Source organism: Suricata suricatta, chromosome 8, assembly GCF_006229205.1.
Source record: "Suricata suricatta isolate VVHF042 chromosome 8, meerkat_22Aug2017_6uvM2_HiC, whole genome shotgun sequence".
NCBI lineage: Eukaryota > Metazoa > Chordata > Mammalia > Carnivora > Herpestidae > Suricata > Suricata suricatta.
In genome coordinates, this window is record NC_043707.1 from 116,503,476 (window position 1) to 116,527,029 (window position 23,554).

Sequence of the window (23,554 nt, forward strand, 5' to 3'; positions counted from 1 at the left end):
TTCCCAGTGTCATGAATTACATCTATTTATGTTTTGAATCAGTAGCACAGTTATAGTTATAGAAATTTTTGTGCATTTATCTTTTAAATTCCATACCAGAATTAAAAGTGATTTTATACAATGACAGTATTCTTTATTTTCTCTAAATTTACCTTTATCAGAGAGCTTTATATTTTCTTATGCTTTTGTATTGCTGTGTAGTATCTCTTCATTTCAACCTGAAGGACTCCCTTTAACAATTCTTGTGAGGCAGGTCTAGTGGTGAGGAACTCCTTCAGCTTTTGTTGATCTGGGAAGGTCCTCAGTTCTCTTTCCTTTCTGAAAGACAGTTCTGCTGGGTATAGTATTCTTGGTTGGCAGTGTTTTCCTTTCAACACTTTTAAATACATCTTCCCACTTCCTTCTGGCCAGCAAGGTTTCTGCTGAGAAATCCCCTGATAATCTTACGAGACCTTCATCGTATGTGGCAAGTTGCTTTGTCTCTTGTTGCTTTCAAGATTCTCTTTCTTTGTCTTGACTTTTGACAGTTTGATTATAATGTGTCTCAGTTTGGGCCTCTTTGCGTTCATCCTAGTTGGAGTTTCTTGAGCTTTTTAAATTTGGAGGTTCATTTTCTTCCTCAGATTTGATGTTTTTGACCATTATTTCTTCAGATAAGCTCTCTACCCTCATCTCCCCTTCTCTTTCTGGGCCTGCTGTAATGTGTATTCTTGGTCCATTTGTCTATGTCTCCTAATTCCCTTAAGCTTTCTTCACTTTCTTTATTCTTTGCTTTTTTTTGCTCCCCTGACTCAATGATTTCAAATGGCCTGTCTTTGAATTTACTGATTTCTTTTGCTTGATCAAGTCTGCTATCATAGTGAAATTTTCAATTCAGTTATTGTATTCTTTAACTACAAAATTTGTTTGGCTCTTTTTTTTAATAACTTCTGTCTCTTTGTTGAAATTTTCATTTTATTCATGCATTGTTTTCCTGATTTCATTTAGTTGTCTATGTTATTTTGTAGTGTATTGAACTTCTTTAAGATGATTACTTTGAAATTTTGTCAGTAATTCATGGGTCTCTATTTAATTTTGGTTTCTGGAGATGTATTTTGTTCCTTTGACTGGGCCATGGTTCCTTGTTTCTTCATGTGCCTGGGTATCTTTTTGCTATGACTTATGCATTTGGAAAAACAACCACCTCTTCCTATTTTTATGTATTGGCCTCATACAGTGGAAGACCTTCTCTAGTTAGTCTGACTAGAGCTTTTGGTCGTCACTCAAACTTTTCCCAGGGATGTGTCATCTCTGGGCTTATGCATATAGTTTCCCAAATAGAGAGGTTTGCCATTTTCTTTCTTAAGCGTTTGCAATTTCTGGCTCCCTCTTGTGTCTGTCTGTGTCACTGCAGGTTCTCTGGGGCTACAGCAAGTGCTGGACCTTCTTTTGTTCCCTTTGGCTCCCAGGCATCTAAAGTATGTTGGTTCCTCGTTTGCACTCCAAGTCAGAAAAGAGAGAAGCTAGTCCCTTGGGCAGTTCCCTGAAAAGTGTTGGACTTATGTTCTACTCTTCTCTTTCTTTCCCAAGGGAGAAACTGCTGGTTGGGCTATTCTTCTCAGTCATGCTGAGGTGTGCTGGCTTGGGGGAAAGGCTATCATGGTTCCTGTGGAATGGCTTTTCTCACCTGTTTACTAAGACTATTCTTGGCTTTGAGCTTGCCTGGGGTATTCTGACTTCTTAACTGGCTTCTGGAATTCTCATAAAGACTCTTTGGATCATACATTAAGTTGGATAAACTTAAGTTGGTGACTCGGTAGGGGAGCAAAGTCTAGGGCTTCTTATTTTGCCATCTTGTGATGTCACTCCTCAAGCCCCTTTTTAATGGCACCTCATCCAGGCACTCTCCGCTCTGTCTGTCAGCAGAGACCACTGGACTGTAAGGGTTGTGAGGGTCACCTGGGCCCTACACCTGTAAAGGTTTTGGTGGATCATGCCCAGCAGGATATGTGACACTTGAATGTAAAGTCATTATGCTTTGTCTGTCAAGGACAGCCAGCATGGTCTCCATGTTTCAAGTGAACACGTGCTCTTAGCTATTTCAGAGACAAATGTGTGTGGATTTTTTTTAAGTTTACTTATTTATTTTTGAGCAAGAGAGAGAGAAAGCATGTGCATGGAGGGGGGGCAGTGGGCAGAGAGAGGGAGAGAGAGAATCCCGACTTGGGACTCAAATTCATGAAACTATGAAATCATGATCTGAGCCAATATCAAGAGTCAGATACTTAACCAACTGAACCACCCAGGTGCCCTAGGACAGATGTGTTTTGAGAAGACCTTGTACTCATGGAATTGTCAAAAGTCAGAGGTCCTGGGCACCAGCTCCATGACCCCAGTAGATGTAATACTTCTGGTTTCTCTTTTGTCATGCATGATCATACCCACACTTCCCTCTTGGGCACAAGGAGATAGGTACTTCTAGATCTTAAGAATACACACGGGAAGTGTCATCAGGAGGATACAAGGAAATGGGGGGAGCAGGTTCCCCAGCTTATGTTAAGAGATAGGAGCTAAGAGGTGGCCCAGCCAGGGCAGAGCTTAGCTTGCAGCAATGAGGATGAAGCTGGTCCCCACTTCTTCTTTGATGACCCCTTTCTCTCCTTTCTATAAGTTCCTTGCCCTTCCCTGTTATACATGTGCTTGCCAGCTGCCATTCAACTAAAAAGCATTGTCAGGGAAGCTCTGAATGGCTTGTAGAAGACCCTAGTGAATACCCATTGAATTGGCTTGCATTCTGTTCTTTCTGTAGCCCTGTATTACTCCTCAAGCCAGTGTGTTCCCTTCCAGAAATCTTCAGCAACTCGATTCTAGAGCCTCCTGTTAGACTTCACCTCTTTAAAGATTCTCCCATTAGAAGGCCCTTTCAGTCATTTGTTCAGCATATGCTTTTTATTTTTCTTTTTTTTAACATATTTAATTTTTGAGAAACAGAGCATGAGTGGTGAAGGGGAAGAGAGAGGAAGACATAGAATATGATGCAAGATCCAGGCTCTGAGCTGTCAGCACAGAGCCTGATGTGGGGCTTGAAATCACGAATGTGAGATCATGACCTGAGCTGAAGTCAGACACTCAACCGACTGAGCCACCTAGGTGCCCCAACTTTTGATTTTTCTTAAGGCCACCCAGCAGATGGCCCTGGGGATTCCTGCCCCAGTCTCTGGCATGGTGACATCATGTTGGTGTGGCCACAAGAGAAAGAAGCTAGAATTGGCAGGATTTCTGGAGGCCCTAAAGAGTCTCTGGGACTCTCATCCTTAGAGCTCTGCAGAGCAGCCCTCTGGTAAGCACTTTGAGTGACTAAGTGCCTCTGGATGGGGGCTCAAAGCTGGAATCAGGCTACTGGGACAGCAGGTGGGTGATTAGGTAGAGGCTGTAGCTGACCAGATTGGAGGATGCCTAGGGTGAGTAAAGGCCACTAAGGCCAGAACTGAGCATCTGGGGAAATGAGCATGGGTATGTCTTCTAAGCAGAAGTATGAGGTCAGTAGGGCAGGTTGTGAATTAGATGCTTTCATACATGCAGCCTCATCATATTGTTGGTGTGCATGTATACGGGGGAGGGGGCAACAAGAGATCTGTGATGATTTCCTTTTATAGAGATTCTAAGAGGAAGTACATTTCTCCATTACTTCCTGGCACAATTTTTAGATGATCTATCCACCTACACAGATACATTTTTCCCTCAGTTCATTCAAGTTGAGAGAGAGAGAGGGAGAGGGAGAGGGAGAGAGGGAGGGAGGGGAGAGGAATAGAGAGGAAGGTTTTCAAAGAATTAATTAAAATAACGTCTCTTCTAGGACAAGATGTGCCATCTCTGTGTTTCCTTTGGGGGGGTGAGGGTGGGGACAGAGCTATAATGGAATCCTATCCAGCCAAGGGGAAAAGCTCCTTAGCTCAGCTCTGGTCGGCAATTTTATACCTCCATGCTACATCTGGCATGTGGCCCACTCACTATCTTTCCTTCTTCCTTCCTCTCTCCCTCCAAGTCTCCCTCCCTCCTTCCTTTCCTCCCTCTCTCCCCCTTCCCTTCCCTCTGTCCCTCCCTCCCCCTCTTTGTGTTTCTCTCTCTCCCTCCCTTTCATCCCAGTGCATATATAGAAGTATATAGAAAGTATATAGAGCATATGGAACATATACTTTCAGGTCTTAGTCCCAGGAGTCAGACGAACCTGGCAAACAGCTTTGCCATCTATTCTTATATGCTTGAACTTGGGCAAATTATTTAGCCTAAACCTTTGTTAAACAGGGTAAACAATAATACCAACCTCTTTGGGATGTTTTGAGATTTGAAAGAAATCATGTGAGGAGGATGCTTAGCACTGTGTGGGGCACATAGTCAGTGCTGGATAAATGATGGCTGGAATTCCTTGATCCTTATGCTTACTGACATTTGATTCCTTTGATAGCCCTGTTCTGACCCCTCAAGGATGCATTGGTGAAAAAGGCAGACAATATTCTTGGCCCTAAGGAGCCCAGTCTGGTGGGGAGATCACCATGAAGAAGCACTCAGGACCCCCCTTCCCAGTTCCAATTCCACTATGAGCTGAGTCTGTGGGCTCTCCCATCCCAAACTGTTTTCAGACAGAGCCACATGAACTGGGTTGGCTTTGTGGGCCTTTAAGGGAGCTGGGTGCACCTGAGTTGTGCATTTGTGAGTGCACTGGATTATAGTTTATTCATTCATTGAACAAATATTTACTGAGTGCCTACCAGGCACCAGGCACTGTTCTAGGCATTTAAGATGGAACAATGAATAAAACAGAGACTTTGCTTTTGTGAAATGAGTGGTCTAGCAGGAGGAAACAGATAAACAATAAACACACATAAGTAAACTACATTGGGTGCTACAGAGCAATATACACTATGGGAGAAAGGAAACTGAATAGGTAAGGGAGATTGGAGGTGTTAGGGATAGAGGTGGAGAGAGCAGTAATTTTATTAAGCTGTCAGTATAGACCTCATCAAGAAGGGAAATTGAGCAAAGACTTAAAGGAAGAGAAGGGGTTTGCCTTATTTGGGAAGAAAGACTTTGTGAGAAGAGGGAAAAGCAAGTGTAAAGGCCCTGAGGTGAGAGCATGGCCCTTTGTAGGAAGAGCAAGCAGGAGACAAGAGTGGCTGGGAAGGGCTGAGCTCTGTGAGAGCAGGGATTATGTCTGTCTGGTGCCTGGCAGGTAGTAGAAGTACAGTGAGGATTGGTTGTGTGAACGGATCCTTACTAGCATCTACGTTTGACCTGAGCTGGGCCAGGCCTGGACTGATCTCATTGCTAATTTGCTTGAACAGAGCAGGCTGATTTAAGCTTTCCTTTTTGATAGGAACAATTTTCAAATCACCAACAGAGCTCATATAAAATTCAAATGTGCAATTGGGGGCATCAAAACACAAAGCTCTTTCCTTAGTATGTAAAAAGAGCAGCAGCACATCTGCTGAAGAGTGGGAAAAACAAAATGAAATTGCAGATGACCTTTGAATGACTAATTTAAAGAAAAGTCTGTATTGAGCCTTTCCTGTAGCTTCTGGGAAGCACTGAGTTAGCCATTTGTATTTCCAGCAGATGTGCAGTCTGAAGGTGCTGAAGCAATGAGGGGTTAGGGCCTCTATGGAGGAAGAAGAGGCTGCACCCTGCTGATTACCATATGTCATGTCCTCCATTTAGCCCTCAGGATGTCTGATTTTGTGTCTTACTCTGGATCTCAGGTCTCCCCACCCCTCATCTCTAGAGTTAGTCTCCCACCTGTCCTGCTTCTTCTCCTCCTTGGCTGCTGAGAACTGAGTGCCAGGAACATCTCAGGAACTCACTCCTAAGGGACCCCCCACCCATCCCTCACCACAGGACTCCTGAGGCAAACCATCTCAGTGTGGCCTCTGGTTCTGTCTGACATAGGGCTGGAAGACACAGTCTCATGCACTCAAGACCCTGAATGGAGCTCACTCAACCCTCACCTCTGCCTCATTAACCCCTCTCCCCCCCCAACCCCCGTCTTCATCTGCTTCTTCTTCTCACCAACTCCTTATTTCCTTCTTATCTGATGCAGAAATCCTGGGAGAAATTGGACATGCATCCCCAGTAGCCTAGGGCAGAAGAAACTAACACCCCCAAGTACATTAGTAGTTCAGGACCATGGATAGGGCTCTTTGGCTCCAGCAGCCAACCAGCTATTCACTTGGGTCAGCCTACTCTGGCATTTCTGTGAAAGTGGCCTTGAGAAGCCCATTTTAAGGTGGAGGGGCAGGGGCCTGTGTGACTAAGGGACTTGACCTTATCCCTTGCTAGTAAGTGGCAAAACAGTCAAGAGCCCAGGCTCTGAATATTTCCACTGCATCATGTTAAGTCCTCTGCCGCATTTAAAAAAATTAAATTTCAAATATAAGTCACATAGGGCAAAGGGCTTGAAGTTGTGTCCCTTAGGGATGAGGCCACTTTCTCTGGATGTGTGTGTTAGATAAACAGCAACCATGAGATTCTAATGAATAGAGAAACAAATTAAAAAAAAGGCACAGATGAAAAGTGGACATATTAATCTATTTACTCAATAAATATTAGCTGAATGTCTATGAAATGCAAAACCCCATGTTGGGGATTTAATAGTGAATCAGATGTAGTCTTTTCCATCATGAGGTGCTTAGGCAGGTGAGAGACATAAAGACATAAGCTTGGTTTCACGTATTTTTGATAATTCACTTGTTTCCCAGGTTATATTTTTTCTTCTTTTGGGAAGTCTAGTGTGTACAGAATTCCTCATGTAGGCTTCCTTCTGATACTTCACTGTAGTAGGCTCAGTCTTTTTATTAAAATTTTTTAGTGTTTATTAATTTTTGAGAGGCAGAGTGTGAGCAGAGAGAGAGGGAGACACAGAATCCAAAGCAAGCTCCAGGCTCTAAGCTGTCAGCACAGAGCCTGACATGGGGCTCAAACGAACTGTGAGATCATGACCTGAGTTGAAGTCTGATGCTTAACTGACTGAGTCATCCAGGCACCCTGGGGCTCAGTCTTAAAAAGACAGGCAATGGGATAGAAACCTAGGAGTTCCAGCTGAGGTGACTGACACTTAAGTAAAGGCCTTCCCAAGGCAATGTTCTTTGCCTAGCATGCTATAGAATGAGATGTGGCTTATCACATTGGCCAAAATAAGCATCAAGCCATGCCCCTCACCCTCCAATCATCCATCCATCTATCCATCCACCCAACCACCCATCTATGGAGAAGTGGTTAAGAAAGCAAAGTTTGGTACCAGAATGCCTGGGGTTGAATCCTGTTTCTACCATTTATCAGCTGTCTGACCTTGGTCAGTTTACTTAACCTTCCTGGGCCTCAGTTTCCTTACAGAATCATAATAGTACCTGTCCAATACAGTTGCAGGGGATGGAATGAGCTCGTTAGCTGTAAAGTGCATGAGAAAGCTCTTTATACAGGGGAAATGTTTAAGAATCTGTTATTAAGAAACTAAGCTCCATGAGGCCAGGGATAGTGCCTGGGACACAGTGGGTGCTCAATACTATTTTTTAAGATGAGTCAGTGAGTGAATTGAGCATTTGCTAAGACCTGAATATTTGAGTGTTAGCCCCTGTGCTCAGCCACTGTCCCCTGAGTCAAAGTCATAGCTCAGGTGTCTTCTCAGCTGAGGAGAGCTCAATGCTGGTTCCCTGGGTTTGCTCTAAAACACCCGGCCAGAGGCAGGATGAACCTGGCAGAAGGGACCTGCCTCAGATACACCTGGCCCCTCTCTCCGTGCTGATCCAGGGATGTGGTACAACCTGATGAGTGAGAAGTTCTGCCATCAGCAATGCAGGAATCCTTTTGCTGGTCCAGGATTCCCTGTCAACATAATAAACAACCCCTGCCTGGTGTTGGCTCAAAATGATGACAAATGAGCTGCCTGTGTATCGCCAGGCACGGAAAATCATATTTGGAACACAGTGGTGGCTTCTGTGTTAAGCATGTCCAGGAGAATCAGAGAGCCTGGAGGTAGAATTAAGAAGCTGAGCGGCATGGGATTACTCCCCGAGATCAATTGGATGTGGTACAGGGACAAGCTTGCCGCCTCACCCGTTCTGCCGTGCATTGTTTTCTACCTTTTCTGGATGCATCCCCAGCCTGAGAGGAGGGAGACCCTGTTTTGTTTTTATGTCCCTGAGGCACAGTGACTGCACTAAGCTCTTTTCAATAAGTCCTAGGCTCTGCCCCCAGTGCTGGGTGCAGAGTGGAAATAGGACCGTAGCTTTGGAAGTGTGTTCCCCAATGGCCTGCAGAATCCTTGCAGCCTGGCAGCGAGAGGCACTTGAGCTTTGCTTTCTCACAGGCCGGGGTTTGAATCCCAGCTCTTCCACTGCTACCTATTTGACCTTGAGCATGGTTTTAAACTTTGAGGAGCTTCAGTTTCTCCATTTGTAGAGTGGTCGGGTGGGGCGTAGTAGTCACTTCAAAGCGTCATTGCAAATGTTGGGGAGATGATGGTGGTGAAGCATGTGAATAAACATTGGTTTCCTTCTCAGACCTGCACAAAAGCACCAGTTTTTCCGGGTTTGTTTGCATGTGTTCTCTGCTGTTCCCCTGGGATCCGATGATGAGGTGCCCCTGAACCACTTGTTTAAGTGGAGAGTTAGTAAGATGGGCCAAGTGCGTCTGTCTCTATGTTCCACTGTGAATTTCTTGAGGGCACGGAGCACATTATGCAAAATCTATCCCTCCCATCTTCCTACCCCCACACACATGTGGCCTGCACCTAAGTAACCCTCCCCAGATTTGCTGAATGAAAGATTGAATTTGCTTGGGTCTCTGAGGTTCTTGATAGAATCTAGGGGCTTCCTAACTGAAAAGGGGAAAATTGCATCTTTATTTTCACTAATTTCCTCTTGAGCCTTGGCATTTCTACCAATGATGAATATAAGCAACAGAGCAGAGCAGTATTAGCAGTATTTATGAATTTGTCACTAATGAGATCACAGGTATTTTCATTACCTGAAAATACAGTTGTTGCAACCATCCAGAAATAGCATTTATGGTTTGAACTGCAGTATTTATCAGGCCCACTGCTAGATCTTATTAATAATGCATTAATAGGGGAGTACCTATATGACCAGATGAAAAATTTTCAAAATAATTTGAAAACTATATTTCAATATAATCAGTTTCCTTTGCAATTCTTTAGATTTTGGTTTATTTTAAACATCTATTTCATTAAAAACATTTATTTTATTTAAAAACATAATTTGTGGGGTGCCTGGATGGCTTAGTCAGTTAAGTGTCCGATTTCGGCTCAGGTCATGATCCCGCAGTTCTTGGGTTCGAGCCCCCATTGGGCTCTGTGCTGATGGCTTGGAACCTGGAACATGCTTTGGATTCCATGTCTCCCTCTCTTTCTGCCCCTCCCCCACTCATGCTCTGTCTCTCTCTTTCAAAAATAAATAAACATTAAAAAAATAAAAATAAATAAAAGCCTCATTTGTGAAGACATCATCAGGCTGCCAGAGAAGGTCCTGGTACAACAAAGGTGAAGAGCCTCTGGTGTAGGTCTGTGAATCCTTTGAAATGAATGAAAAAGATGGAGTGTTAGCCTCCTGTGTATATTATTCTGAAGAGTATTTCTAACTTTCATTAAGAACTCCAAAATGGCAAATAATTGAATCAGTGGCTCTCTACCAGGGGAGATATTTTCCCACCTAAGAGACGTTTGGCAACGTCTGGAGATATTTTTGGTTGCTACAACTAAGAGGTGCTACTTGGCATTCAGAGGTTAAGTTCTCATTGTTAAAGACCTCTAGGAAGAAAAAATTCAATGCACAACTTCATTAGAGACATCTGTGATAATTCTCTCGTCCAACCCTAATGCACACCTGCAATGTCTACCAGGTATTGGCACCAGGATTAGAGAGAGGCAGGGCCCTGGAGGGGCTCTGGGTCTGCAGTTCAGTAGGATGTGTGACATACTAGGCTCGTGGGCAAGGTCTAGCCATTATGAACATCTCTACTGGGCACCTGGTGTCCAGGCAATGTGCTGGGTTCTGGGGATCAGTTTTAATGTGGCAGAATATGGTCTCTACCCGCATGGAATTCACACTTGTCAGGGAAGACACGCATTCCACGTGTGACGGTGGAGTTGCAGGGTGCTGTGAGGACTCATGGCAGGGTGTGTGTTGGGGTGAGGGCAATTCACCTTAATGTAGTAGTGTCTGAGGGCCTCTCATGTAGGGTGGTAAACTTTGACCTGTGACCTAAAAGATCAATAGGAGCTGGCCAGACCAGAGGGTGGGGAAAGGATACTTTAAGCAGAGGAGATGGCACACTTAAAGACTCGAGAGTGAGCAAAGGAGCACGGAGCATTAAAGGAATAAAATGGAGGCTGGCTTGGACTGGAGTGCTCTATAAGGGAAAGAGTAGCAAGAAGTGAAGCCTAGGAGAGGACCGGGGACTGGTTCAGGCAGGGGAGGGGAGTCTTGTGCACCCTATCTAGTGTGTAGGGCTTTATCCAGAGGAACCATTGAAGGAGTTTAAGTGAGAGTAGCAGGCCATTTTTGTTTTGTTGAAAGGCACAAACTGGGATAGAAGAGAGAAGAGACCTGAAATTTGGCCAGTGGCTGTTGTGGGAAGGAAGGGAGCGAGAGAGGGTTGGAGGGATGGAGGGAGAGACAAAGAGAGAGAGGAAGGGAGAGGGCAAAGGACAGATGGAGGGAGGGAGAGAGGGAGGGGGAAACTGCCCAGAAAACCATGGAAGGCTCCTCAGAGGAGGTACTGTGTGAACTGAATCTGGAGCAGTGAGTAAGGTTTGCTAGGTATAGAAGGCAGAGGAAGGGCATTCCAGGCCAAGCATTGTGAAGGCCTGAAAGGGCCTGGGGTGTTTACAGACGATGAACTATTCTACTTGGTGTGACCAAAGCTCAGTGTACGGGGGAGAGGGGCTAAGATGAGGCTCAATGCCAGCATCTCCACAACCATGGTCTCTGCCCTGCTCCTGAAGGGTGATTGCAGAAGGCCAAAGATACTGTTTGACCCTGGCTTCTGCCATCTGTCCAGACAAGGAGCTCCTGCCGGAAGGCACGTATACAGCTGGGCCAGAGTCCAACTGTAGACTTGAGGGGCACAGTTGGCTCTCTGTGTGGCAGTTGAGACAACTTCAGTGGACATGATGATTTGCCCCACATCTGCAGCTCTCCTCTGAGTTTCCTTTCAGGGCAGGTTCATTAATTACATGGCTTTGACAAATCCATATCTTAGCGCAGAGTACACTCTCAAATTCCAGTCTACAGCCCTAATTGCCTTCTGGCCGTCTCTGTCTGGATGTCCCACTGGCTTCTCCAACTAAATTTGTCCAAAATTGACCTTATCAGTCAATAAATATTTGCAGAATTGAATTGAATTTTCCTGCCAAACTTCTTAAAAAGAATGATCTCCTAAAAATTATCATTATTTGTGGACAACATGATTGTGTACCTAAAACACCCAAGGGAATCAACTGGGAAATCTTTAGAATTAATAAGAGTTCAGAAACCTAGTTGGATGCAAGATGAATATATAAAAGTCAATAGATTTTCTGTATATCAGTAATAACCAGCTAGAAAAATAAAATAATGGGGGAAAAAAGTTATTTGCTAGAGTGACAAAAAGTGCATAAAATGTCTGGGAATAACCTTAACAAGATGTGACTGGGATCTATATAAAGGAAAGTACAAATCTGTGCTGAAAGATTAGCTGGTTTTTATTGATCACTTATAGTGTGTTGGGTCCCATCTGAGCATTTAGCAATTTAGCAGGTCCTATCACATTAATCTATAAAGCCATCCTTGAAGTGGGTGTTAAGTTTAAAGATATCAAAACTAAGTTTTAAAGGGTTTACATAAAGTGTCCATCAAGTATTATGTGGCAAAACTGAAATTTGCACCCAAGGTTTTTGCTTCCCAAGCCCACACTTTTGATCTTTTCCTAAGCCATCTCCCAAATAAGCCATAAATAAATACACAGAGAAATGAAGTTGGAAGGTGTTGTCTGTGTATTAGACAAAGATTGATTCATTTCACTCCTCCATTCATCCCCACAGTATGTACTGAGTGTCTATGGTGGGCAAGTACTGAACTAAGTGGTTGAGATAAAAATATGAATAGACTCTCAAGGAGTCTACCAATGGAGAAGCTACATAATGACATATCATTATGTCACTATTGGTGAAGACAAGGATATTCATAGTGAGTGATCAGCAAGTAGAGGAAAAATACATGCTGTTGTCTCAGGGCATGATGGCTTTTTTGGAGGAGGGAAGGAGTCTTAAAGAAGCTGGGTGAAGGAACTGGAGAGAGAGCATCCCAAGCACAGAGAGTTGGGTGAGGGATTAATATTTATGAATTAATCCATTCAACAAACAATACGTCTGTAAGCATCTGCTATGTGCCAGGTATAGGTCTGGGATCTGGAGATAGAGCAGAGAACAAAATAGCACCTCTGCTCACATGGAGATGGCATTCTAATGGGAAAGGGCAGAAAATAAACAGAAAAGTATATGTCAGTGGGTGCTAAATGCTCTGGAGAAAAACAAAGCAGGAACCTAGAGCATCTGTTTTGAAAGCAGGGAAGTCTGGATTATATGTTGGGTGGTCTCACGGTGATATTGGACTCCAGAGCTGAAGGAAGCCAAGGAGTGGGTCACATGGCTATTGGAGAAAGACGTTTCTGGACTCAGAGCTTCCAAGGTGGGTGTGTGATGGGCTTAAGGAAAAGACAGCCTGGAGGCTGCATGGCTAACCATGGGAATGAGGCAGTGGGGCATCGATTAAGGTAGGGCTTTGAATGGCGAGGGTCATAGCTTTTATGTTGAGGGAAATGAGAAGCTAGCCAGTCTTACTAGAGAGGTCTTCCTAAAAACTGTTAACAAGAAAAAGACAGGTAAATGTTGCTGCTTCCAAACTTAACATTTAATCTACATGAAAAATCTAAATAAAACCAAAAGCACACAGTCAGGTAGAAAACAATATATGCAACAAATAGGACAAAAGAGTAAAATCTGGATTCTCTAAAGAGTTAGTGCAAATTGATAAGGAAATAGTAAGAACTTCTAGAAGATTTAAGTACATAAAATTTAGAAACCTTTGTATATCAAATGTCATCAAATTACAAGGCCAAAACGGCCACAAAAGTATATGTAGTATGTGTGATATCTAGAGGATACAAATATGGAAATCAGTGAGAAAAAATAAACACCACAGTGGAAGACCAGCCAAAGATTTCACCAGATAGTTCCCGAAGGGAGGATTTAGAATTATTAGGGAGAGATGAAAACAAAATGTTGAATCCAGTTACAAAGAGATGCTAAATAAAACAAGAAAATTTTTTTCTTTTTTCACTGTCAAGTAGGGAAAAACTTTTCAATAAGATGATACACAATGTGAGTGAAGATGGCTGTTGAGAATGGAAGTGGAGTATGTTTTCTAAAAAATACTTGGGTGATCCAGAGTCAGAGCATCACGAATGGTCATACCCTTTGACCCAGTAACCTGCACCTGTGGAAGTCTGTCAGAGGGAAATCATCCAAAAACAAATGCATGGAGAACAACCCAAAGTGTTTAATTCTCCAGGATTGTTTTGGACCCGAAATGGGTCTTGGTTGTGTCTAGAAGCCATACTGACTGGAGAGAGGCATGGATGAATGAAGGCAACCCATCCTGGGTACAGAGAAAAAGATGCAAAGTGCCCTCAGGTTAAAGTCCGTAGCAGCATTCTTATCTACTGGTCACTAGAAGTGAAGAACAAAGAACACAAAAACACTCATTTGAAAAGATACAAGTACCCCTGTGTTCATTGCAGCATTATTTACAACAACTGAGATATGGAAGAAACCCAAGTGTGGATGGATGGATGGATGGATAAAGGTGTGGTACACATAGACATGGAATATTACTCAGCCATGAAAAAGAATGACTCTTGCCATTTCAACACATGGATGGAGCTAGAGGGTATAATACTAAGTGGAATAAGTCAGTAAGAGAAAGACAAATACCACACGATCTCGCACATATGTGGAATTTAAGAAACAAAACAAACAAAAAAAGAGACAAACAAAAAGATCAGATTCTTAAATGCAGAGAACAAACTTGATGGTTAGCGGAGGGGAGGTGGGTGGGAGACGGGTGAAATAGGTGATGGGGATTAAGGAGTGCACTTATCATGATGAGCTCTGAGTAACGTATAGAATTATTGAATCACTATATTGTATATCTGAAACTAATGTTAACTACAGCAGAATTTAAAAATAATAAAACATTTTTTAAAAAGGTAAAGAACAGGTAACCCTTTTCTTGGAAGAAATTCAGCATTTTGTAGGCATGAAATCATGTTGGACCCTTTTGGCATGGACTCCCCACTGCCACTCTCCGGGTTAGAGCTTTCTCAACTCACTAACCAACATCTGATTTCAGGGAGACTTCCCAATGAGTCAGGCTTCTAGCACTATCTGTCTCCAACAGTGCCTGCCACAGAGGTCAGCCAACCTAATGCGGACAGTACCACCACCCTCACCCTCAAAACCAAAGCTGGATGTGATTACCGCATAAGTGAACATTTGTTCTGGGACTCTGGCCATGGAAAGGCATTTTCCACTGCACTGACCAGCATTCATTCTGTCACCAGGCCTTACTAAGTGTCCAGATCTTATTTATAATAGAGGGGAAAAAATGGGGAAACAATTTAAATGTCTGGCACTGGGAGAATGGTTGAGTAAATTCTAGTTTAACCAAGGACCGGAATGTTGTGTATCCATTTAAAATGCTGTTTATGAACAGATTGGATATCTTGGGGGGAAAGCTCATGTTATAATGTTTACTGAATTGTTGCAAAAGAAAACCGAGAAATGACCTGAATAGCCATCAAGAGGAGAGTGGTTGAATAAATTGCGATACATCCATGCTGTGGAATATTACACCTTTATATAAGAAATAAGTTAGATATGTATCTACTGACCTGGAAGAATGTCCCCGATGTATTGTTAAGTGAGAAAGCACATTGCAGAGAAATGAGCCAAACCAGAATCTCATTTTTAAACAAAATAATAAAAATTCTCCCGGAATGTATCCATGTGTTTGCACGAGAGTGGAAAAGGTTGGAGAGGGACATATACCTGCCTGGTCACTTTAGATTGGGTGGAAGGGAGAGAGATGGGAGACCAGTTTTTCTTTATGTATCTTTGTGTTACGTATATGGGTATCTATGTATATTACAAATGCACCTTGCCTTTTGTAATTTGAGACAAGAAAAATTTACTGAAGAAAGAGCATACACAATTATATACACCATATTAGCTTCACAATGTGAAATATGTATGGAAAAATCCAGAAAAAAAAAGAAAATATTCAACAGTGGTTGCCTCTGGAAAGAAAGTGAGGTTATAATGCTTTCTCTTCTTTATCCTTGCCTATATTTCCAAAATTTTCTTCAATGAGCAAAACATACAAATTATTATTTAAAATACAATGGCTTCTACCTTCTCACTAGTCAATCTTGCCTTTACTTGCTATGGTCTGGCCTCTGTCACCTTGCCTTCCACCCCTTGCCTTTGCTGAAATTTGTGTATCCATTCAGCACATCCTTACCGAGATACAGGAGAACCAGGACAAAACTCCTACTCTCTTGTGATTTACTTCCAGAGGGACCATTCAGACATCAAACTGAGTGACCTCGCCCAAGATCATCATCTGAGACTGTCTGTGGTGCTCAACACTTTGAGTTACCTTTTCCTGTGTGGAACTGCCCTCTGGTTCTCTTCCTGCCATTCTGCCTGCCCCCTACTCTATCACCTTTCTTGGCCCATGCATGGAACAGAGCCCCTTCACTTCTTTTTTCGTAGCAGGAGTTCTGTTTATACCCAGATTCTGAATCAGAAATGGTAGGTCTGTGCAGGTCAGAGCTGAGGCAGCAGCCCAGGATGCTGGGGAGGGGGGTAAGCATTGGTATCAGTGGTGGTCCAGGACACAGATGAGAGTGGGCTTTGAGGTGTGGCATATGTGGGGTCTATACTCCAGACGCACTCTGTACGGCCCCCAGGTGGGTGTCTTTGCTTGTGTCTGATCTAGGATCCGGGCCCCATGGCCCATCACAGGGTCTAACCTAGAGGAAAGAAGGAACAAATGAATGAATAGGTGAATGACATAATACAACGACATGACCAGGTTTTGGAAACATGAGTAGATCTGGCCCCTGTAGCCATGAGGGGGTGTTTACAGGAGTGAAGTAGGGGGCTCCTGTGAAGCTTTATTTCGTTGTTTTGTGGCTAAATATTTATCTGGTTTCTGGTAGTATTTTCCACTGCTTTTCTGTTTGGAAAATCAATGAGTTAATTATTTGCCTATTTTTTTTCTAATTATTTTTTGGCTTGATTTTGTTTTAACTTCTCTTTTCTCCATCTGGAATTTGTTTTAGTAGATGGTGTGAGTTGAAGAGGTAACAGTTCTTTTCCCAGTTAAGTCGGTGACCATGCAAAATGTTTTTCTTTTCTCATCAATTTTTTAATGTTATCCTGTAGGTATTTCAGTTTTTATGTGTATTTTGGCCGTTCCTGCCATACTGTTTCTTGTTCCGCCTCTCCCCTCTTAGACCACTGCCCTGCTATTTTCAGAAGCATCATTTGGTGATTCTGGTTAACAGTGCATTCACTGCCTTTTCAAAAATTATGCATTGTCTGCGGCCATCTATTTTACCAGTTAAACTTAGCTATCATTTTACCACATTTAAAACAGGTCATTGGGCTTTTGGTCAGAATTGCATTAAACTTGTAAATTAACTTTTCAATAACTTTTCAAAAGGTTAATATTCTAAATTAACCTTTCAGTAGTTAGTCTTTCTGCTCAAGATGACGTTATGTCTCTTCAATTATTCAATTCTTTAAATCCCAATCTAAAAGTTATTTTCAGACAGTGCCTGCACATTTCTTACCAAGTTTATTTCTATGTAGTGTATGTATTTTGTAGTTATTATAAAGAGAAACTTTTTTCTTTATATTTTTATCTGTCACTGGCATATGGAAATGGTATTGATTTTGTAAACTTACTTTGCATTTGGCTTCTTTGCTGAGTTTTTTATTAGTTCTAATAGCTTTATAATTGATTTTTTTGTTTTCGAGTATACTAAAATATCATTGCAGACCACGTTTTTTCTTGTTCCTCTCTCTCTGTCTCTCTGTCTCTCTCTCTCTCTGTGTGTGTGTGTGTGTGTGTGTGTGTGTGTGTGTGTGCATGTCTCTGTCACAAGAGTTGGCTCTTCCAATAGGCCATGAAACCTCACAGGTGAGTACTCTGTCTCATTCCTGATCTTAATCAGGTGTTTCACCAGAAGTATGAATGTAGGTTCTTGTTCTAAAATTGATGCTTCATCATGATAAGGAAATCTTTTTTCCTAGTTCCAAATGCTTCTTTTAATCAGGGTTACATGTCTAATTTTATTAAATGCCCATTTAGAATTTATTCAGCAGACTTTAACTTTTTTTTCTCTTTTTTAATGGGATACTTTGTGTTAAGAGATTTCTCAATATTAAAGTCATTTCAGAGATTAACTGTCCTTTGTCATTTAATCCCTAAAGTGGGCTTTAAAAAAAAATTAGTGTTGAGTCCATTTATCAGCGTCATAGTTAAGGAGGTGGGTGTCAAGTGGCTGCTCATGCGTGAATCCCCTCTGTGGGTACTCATGGTGTTTGGGCTCTATTCCTTAGTATCTCTTTGCCTTAGTTTTTCACTTATTCAATGGAGATAATATTAATAGTATCCACCTTAAGGGCTGTTGCGAAGCTTAAACAACTCAATATATGTAAAGTTCTTAGAAGAGTGTCTAACAAAACATTCACTAAATAGAAGCCATATATTAAATTATTGGGAATTTACCATGTGCGTGGTACTGAGCTTGGGGTGTGGATTCAGAGATGGGAAAACTCACATATGGTCTGTCTTCTCATGGAGTTTATAGCCTGGCGAGAAGACAGATACTGATGAAATAAACACATGGAAGTACGGAAATTTGCTTCTATGATAATTGCTATCAAGGAGAGGTTATGGCATCATGAGAACATGTAATAAGAGGGTTGAGCTAGTCAAGGAGAGATATTGGACTGAGATCTAAAAGAGAAGTATGCCCAGAAGGTAGGGAAGAGTATTCTAGGAAGAGAGAAGAGCATATGCAAAGGTCCTGTGGCTGTGCAGGAAGATAGCATGGCTGGTACCAAGCACTGAGAGGGTGGGGTTTGACTGGACAGCTAGTGGAAGCTGGGTCTAAGAGATCACTAACAGCCAGACCATGCAGTGACCCTCCCAAGTCTACAAGTGATTTTTCCTTACTGAACAGCAGTGAGGAGCCACGGAAGATTTAGTATAGGTCAGGGGGAAGGGAAAGTAACCAGTTCAGATGTCTGTTTTGAATAAGACGTCCATGCCTGCAGTGTTGGCAAGGACCAGAGTAAACATGGTTGACCAATTAGTAGCTTATTATGGTAGTCCAAGGGACAGGCTGGCGTGAGTTAGGGAGAGTGGAAGAGACAGGGTGGCAGATGCCTGTGGGGTTGTGATGGAGAGGAAAGGGTCAGAGGAGAGGGAGGGAGGGGGACATCACAAGTCTGAGCATCCCAAAGGAGATGTCAAGGCCGGAGCTCAGAGGGAAGTCTAGCCTGTACTGTGAGGTTGTAGGTTGTCAGTGGGCAAATGGGGAGGTCCTCTAGACTAGACACAGAGGAGAGGTCCCAATACAGAGCCTGGAAAGGAGACAAACAGGGGGAGGAAAGAAGGAGCAGATGGTGTCATGGGAGGAAGCCTGGGACCATGCTGCTCCAAGTGTGGTCCACAAATGGCAGCATCATTGTGTCAGTAACCAGGGGTCCAGTGAGAGGAACAGCCTCCAGCCCTACCAGGATGCCGTCCATTGGAAGGGTCGGAACTCACGTTTCACCCAGGCGCCCAGGTGGTGTGCCTGCACAGTGAAGTCTGAGATGCTCTGGCCTATCAGGGGTGTTTCCAAAAGGAGGGTGTACGTGAGCAACAGCCTTAGAGGCAGCAGAGAGAGAGGTCTGTTAAAGTGAAGACCGGAAAATATCTGCGGGACCAGCAGTGACCTAAGCACACCTGTTTGAGTGGATCAATAGAACCTGAAGGCAGAAGTGACAGAGCTGGAGAGTGAGTGGGAAGTAAGGAAATGGAGACAGAAAGTATGGACAGATTGAGTTTTCTAGAAATCTGGCAGTGAAGGGGGAGAGAGAGATGGGGCTGGAGGGAATGCGGTGGGAATTGTTTTCTTAGGGATGGAGTCCTGAGCACACTTAGGATGGGAAGGCTTCAGCAGAGAGGAAATGACGGAATATGTGTAGCATATGTAAGAGAGAAGTGGGGATGGGATCCGAAGGGCACAGGGGACAATCATGTTCAGATTGGAGCAGGGGTGGCTTCTCCACAGTGGGAAGGAGGACAGCGTGGAGCCGGTCGGATGGGTTTGGAATCAGGGGGACCAGAGGATTCCCCCTTGTGGCTTTGTTTTCAGTGCAGGGCAGGAGGAGAGACAGCAGCTCGGAGGAGGGGCTGGGAGAATTGGAGGGTGTGGAAAATGGAGAAGGTTGCAAATTGCCATCCTGGCACTTGATGTTTTAGAGGAGAAGCCTGCCTTCTGCCCTGTCTGGTTCCTTTTAGTTTCAACTCCCTGAGCCTTAGTCATTCCAAGGCTCAAGTACGATGATGCACATTTTATCACCCGCACAGTGCACGATGCAAGCAAGCTCACACTCCATCTGTCACCCATCTTCCCTCCCTCTGTGCCACGCCTTGGGTGGCCAGGGAAGAACTTGGGAAAGCGGGTTTACATTGCTCTCATTTCTCTGGAAGCTTCTGAGAGTTCTGGCTGTACTGATCTGTGCACTTTCTCTCTCCCAGGCCAAAACTGCACATTCCAGCTGCAGGGTCCCAATGGGACAGTTGAGAGCCCAGGGTTCCCGTATGGCTACCCCAATTATGCCAACTGCACGTGGACCATCACGGCGGAGGACCAGCACAGGATCCAGCTCGTGTTCCAGTCCTTCGCCCTGGAGGAGGACTTTGACGTCCTGTCGGTGTTTGATGGCCCGCCCCAGCCGGAGAACCTGCGAACCAGGTACCCGCTGCCCTCATCCCCACAGCCACCGGCTGGGCCTGAGAGCCAAGCTCACTTGCCAGCTCTTATGGGGTCTGCCCTCAATTCCTAGGCTTTCTTTACATTTCTAAATACCTTTCTCCAGATTAAAAGCGCCCAGTAGGCAAGACTGATGGGTTGTATACTTGGGAAGATAAGATAGAAGATACAAAGGGTTTCAGAGAAATTTGAGTCTTTCTATTAAGACTGATTTCACACAGATTGGTGTGTATGTGTGTATATCTATTGGTGTATATTCTTTGCACACATGGAAATCTGTTTTGTCCCCTTAGACCCAGCATATATGTGTTGTAGGCTAATTGTAACTATGTCTCTTACATCCTGTACTTGAAAACCATCGAGTTGGATTGTTGGAATTTGCCTTGTGTTTGCATGGCTTTGACTGTGGGCATAGAATGGGGAGTTTGGGGCAAAATCTCATCCTAATTATTGGAAGAGAAAACTATGGAGAGCACTTTCCTGCCCCTCCTCCCCATCCCCGAGCTGGCTCCCAAGGGGGGAGAGTTCACATTGAGGAAGGAGACAGAAAGGGATGCTTGTGTAGACAGGGCAGCTTTGTCTGGGATGAAGGTCAAGGCCCAAGAATCCTAGCTCTCCAGGTTTTGCTGACCTGGTGGCCTGCTGTGCTCTGTGGCATGGTTCTGTCAGCCAGGCTCTGGGCTCCCCAGGGAGCCAAAGGGTTAGTGGTTTCCATCAAGCCCTGGGGAGCTTGGGGTGCTAATGAATGGAACGGTAATGATTGGTTTCTTGGCAAGTCCTTTAACTCTCAAGGTTTTGTTTAAAGATGCTTCTGTGCCCCTGGTTACTGACAGCGTGCAAGGGTCACAAACAACATTTATAAGGCAGTGCCAGTCCTCTTCTCTCCCACCCCCTGGCCTCTCAGGACAGTGCAGAGGTGAGGCTGCCAAGCCTGCAGCAGGAGAGGGGGCAGCTGATCAGTAGTTGATTAGTAGTTTCTCTTGGACAAACCTGAGCTTAGCCATCTTGGCTTGACATTCAGCAGCTTTGGCACAGAGTAGGTCTTCAGTGAAAATTCAGGGAAGAGACAGGAATCCTCTTTACTTATTCATTCCACAAATATTTCAAGAACACCTCTTATGTTCCAGACACTGGCCTGGGTGCAGGGGATGCAGCAGCAAGCAAATCTAAGCCACTGTCTCCATTGAGGCTACATGCTGATGGAGGAGACAGGCATCGACCTGAATATGTGAGTTTAGAGTTCAAGGACACTGGGACTAGAGATAAAAAAAAAAATTGGGAGACTCCCAGCGTAACACTACGAGACTGGACAAGGTTGCAAGGGAGCGAGTCCTCACTGTCAGATGCTGAGCTCAGGTGACACCATGTGGGGGCACCTGTGTCTACTTTTGATGAACGTTGAATGGCGTTGAAAGATAAAAGGCTAATGGGGTCCTTGGTCGGGGTGTGGACAGCTGGAGGCGGACTCCACTTCTGCCAGATTGAGTTGTTCTGGCTTTCCTTACTCTCACGTCCACAGGGGTGTGGTCAAATCTGTTTTCTGACGTTGGGTTTGCTCACCCTGAGAGTGAAGGGCAGAAGACCCACTGGAGGTGCAGGGACTGCTCTGGTCCAGAAGGGCAGGGAGGTGATGCTGGTAGGGGGGAGGCCCTGGATGTGTGTCTGGCCCCAACACAGCCCATTCTGGCCAACCAGCCATGTTTGAGGAGGAGGCTCCCAGGGTTTGCACCCTCACTACGTCATCCCTGCTTGGGTTCTCCCTTCCTGTCACCTTCCCGATCTGCTCATCTCAGTTCATTTCAGGACCTGGGGGCATGCAGGCTTGGCAGAGGGGAAGGGCTGGAAAGAGAGCCGTGTCTCTTAGGGGCCCCACAGCCAGAGGACCTCACCCCTTGGAGGACTGTAAGAGGAAGTGACCCCAGAGGGCAGCCCTAATAGCAGGAAAGAGTGTAATATGCACTTCTGGAAGGTTTTGGAATGGATCTCCTTTAGGGGTGGGAGGTGACAGCAAGTGTGTGTTTGGTGGGGACTCTTGGGTCCTTGTGCATTGTTTTCATGATTTTGCATAGTTACTGGGTTTTCTTCTTATTCATGAATCCATTTCTATCTATATGTATGTCCAAGAAATCATCCATTTTATGGAGATTGTCAAGGGTCTGAACCTAGATTCACACACGGTTTCCCATTCGATGGTGTCCGGCAGCACACCTTCTTTCTCGCCTCTGCTCCTGTGTGTTTGTGTTTTCTTTCTTTTTACTCAATTAGTCTTGTCAGAAGTTTGCTTATTTTATTGGTCTTTTTAACATTCCACCTGTAGGGCTATCAATTTTATTCTTTCTCTGTTCTCTGATTCATTTCTGCTTTTATCTTTATTCATTCATTTCCTCCTTCTTACCTTAGGCTAATGTTGCTCTTTTGCTGAATTAGTTTCATTATTTCTTGTTTGATAATAAAAACATTAAGAGATTTTCCCCTAAGTATAACTTTGACCATATCCCATAAATTTTGATGGATGATCGTTAATTTAGGAAGAGTCTCTAATTGTGGTTTTGTGCCTTTTTTGACTCTGGGGATTTTTTTCCCTCAGATTTGCCAGTAATATTTTTTATCTATTATCTAGTTGTATTACATTATGATCAGAATGATCAGATGATGATTTACCTAGGAGAATTTGTTGACTTTTTTCCCCACAGCACAAGATCATTTTTTTCCTAAGTGTTGTATGAGTATTTGAAAGAACATATGTGAAAAATTCATGTTATTAACATTATGCAGTTTTTCTAATTTCTTATTGTCTGAATGATGTTTTTCAAGGATAAGCAATGCATTGTTTTCACATTTTTGCCATTGTTCTTATCAATTTCCCCTTTTATCTGTAAGTTTTTACTTTATATATTTTGGTGCTCTACTCTTCAGCATGTATGTTTAAACATTAGATCTGAAGGGTAAATTTGGTTTTTTTTTTCCAATATAAAAGTTATCTTTATTTCCCCAATTTTTTTTTGTCTTAAATTCTACTTTGATGCTAATACAATCCCCTTCATTTTTGTTTTAGGTTTGCATTTATTGGGTCCTCCTCTTTCCCAATTCCTCTGTTTTTTAATATTTCTGCCATTGTTTTAGGTATATCTCTTAGTACATAATGTCATTGGATTCTTATTTTAAAACCTTTGCTGAGAGAGGCGCCTGGGTGGCTCAGTCGGTAAAGCATCCGGCTTCAGCTCAGGTCATGATCTCACAGTTTGTGGGTTTGAGCCCTGCGTCAGGCTCTGTGCTGACAGCTAGCTCAGAACCTGGAGTCTGCTTCAGAGTCTGTGTCTCACTCTCTCTCTGACCCTCTCCTGCTCACATTGTCTCTCTCTCTCTCAAAAATAAATAAAAAACATTAAAAAATAAAAAACAAACC

General features: G+C 43.6%; 1 protein-coding gene across 1 annotated transcript in view; it reads left to right on the plus strand.

The window, feature by feature from the left end:
- The window catches only part of CSMD2 (CUB and Sushi multiple domains 2), a 590,124-nt gene that overhangs the window by 36,279 nt on the left and 530,291 nt on the right, over nt 1–23,554 (plus strand). Inside the window, exon 4 of the mRNA XM_029945853.1 lies at nt 19,914–20,130. Coding sequence (XP_029801713.1) covers nt 19,914–20,130 — 217 coding nt within the window. The remainder of the gene's footprint in view (nt 1–19,913; nt 20,131–23,554) is intronic.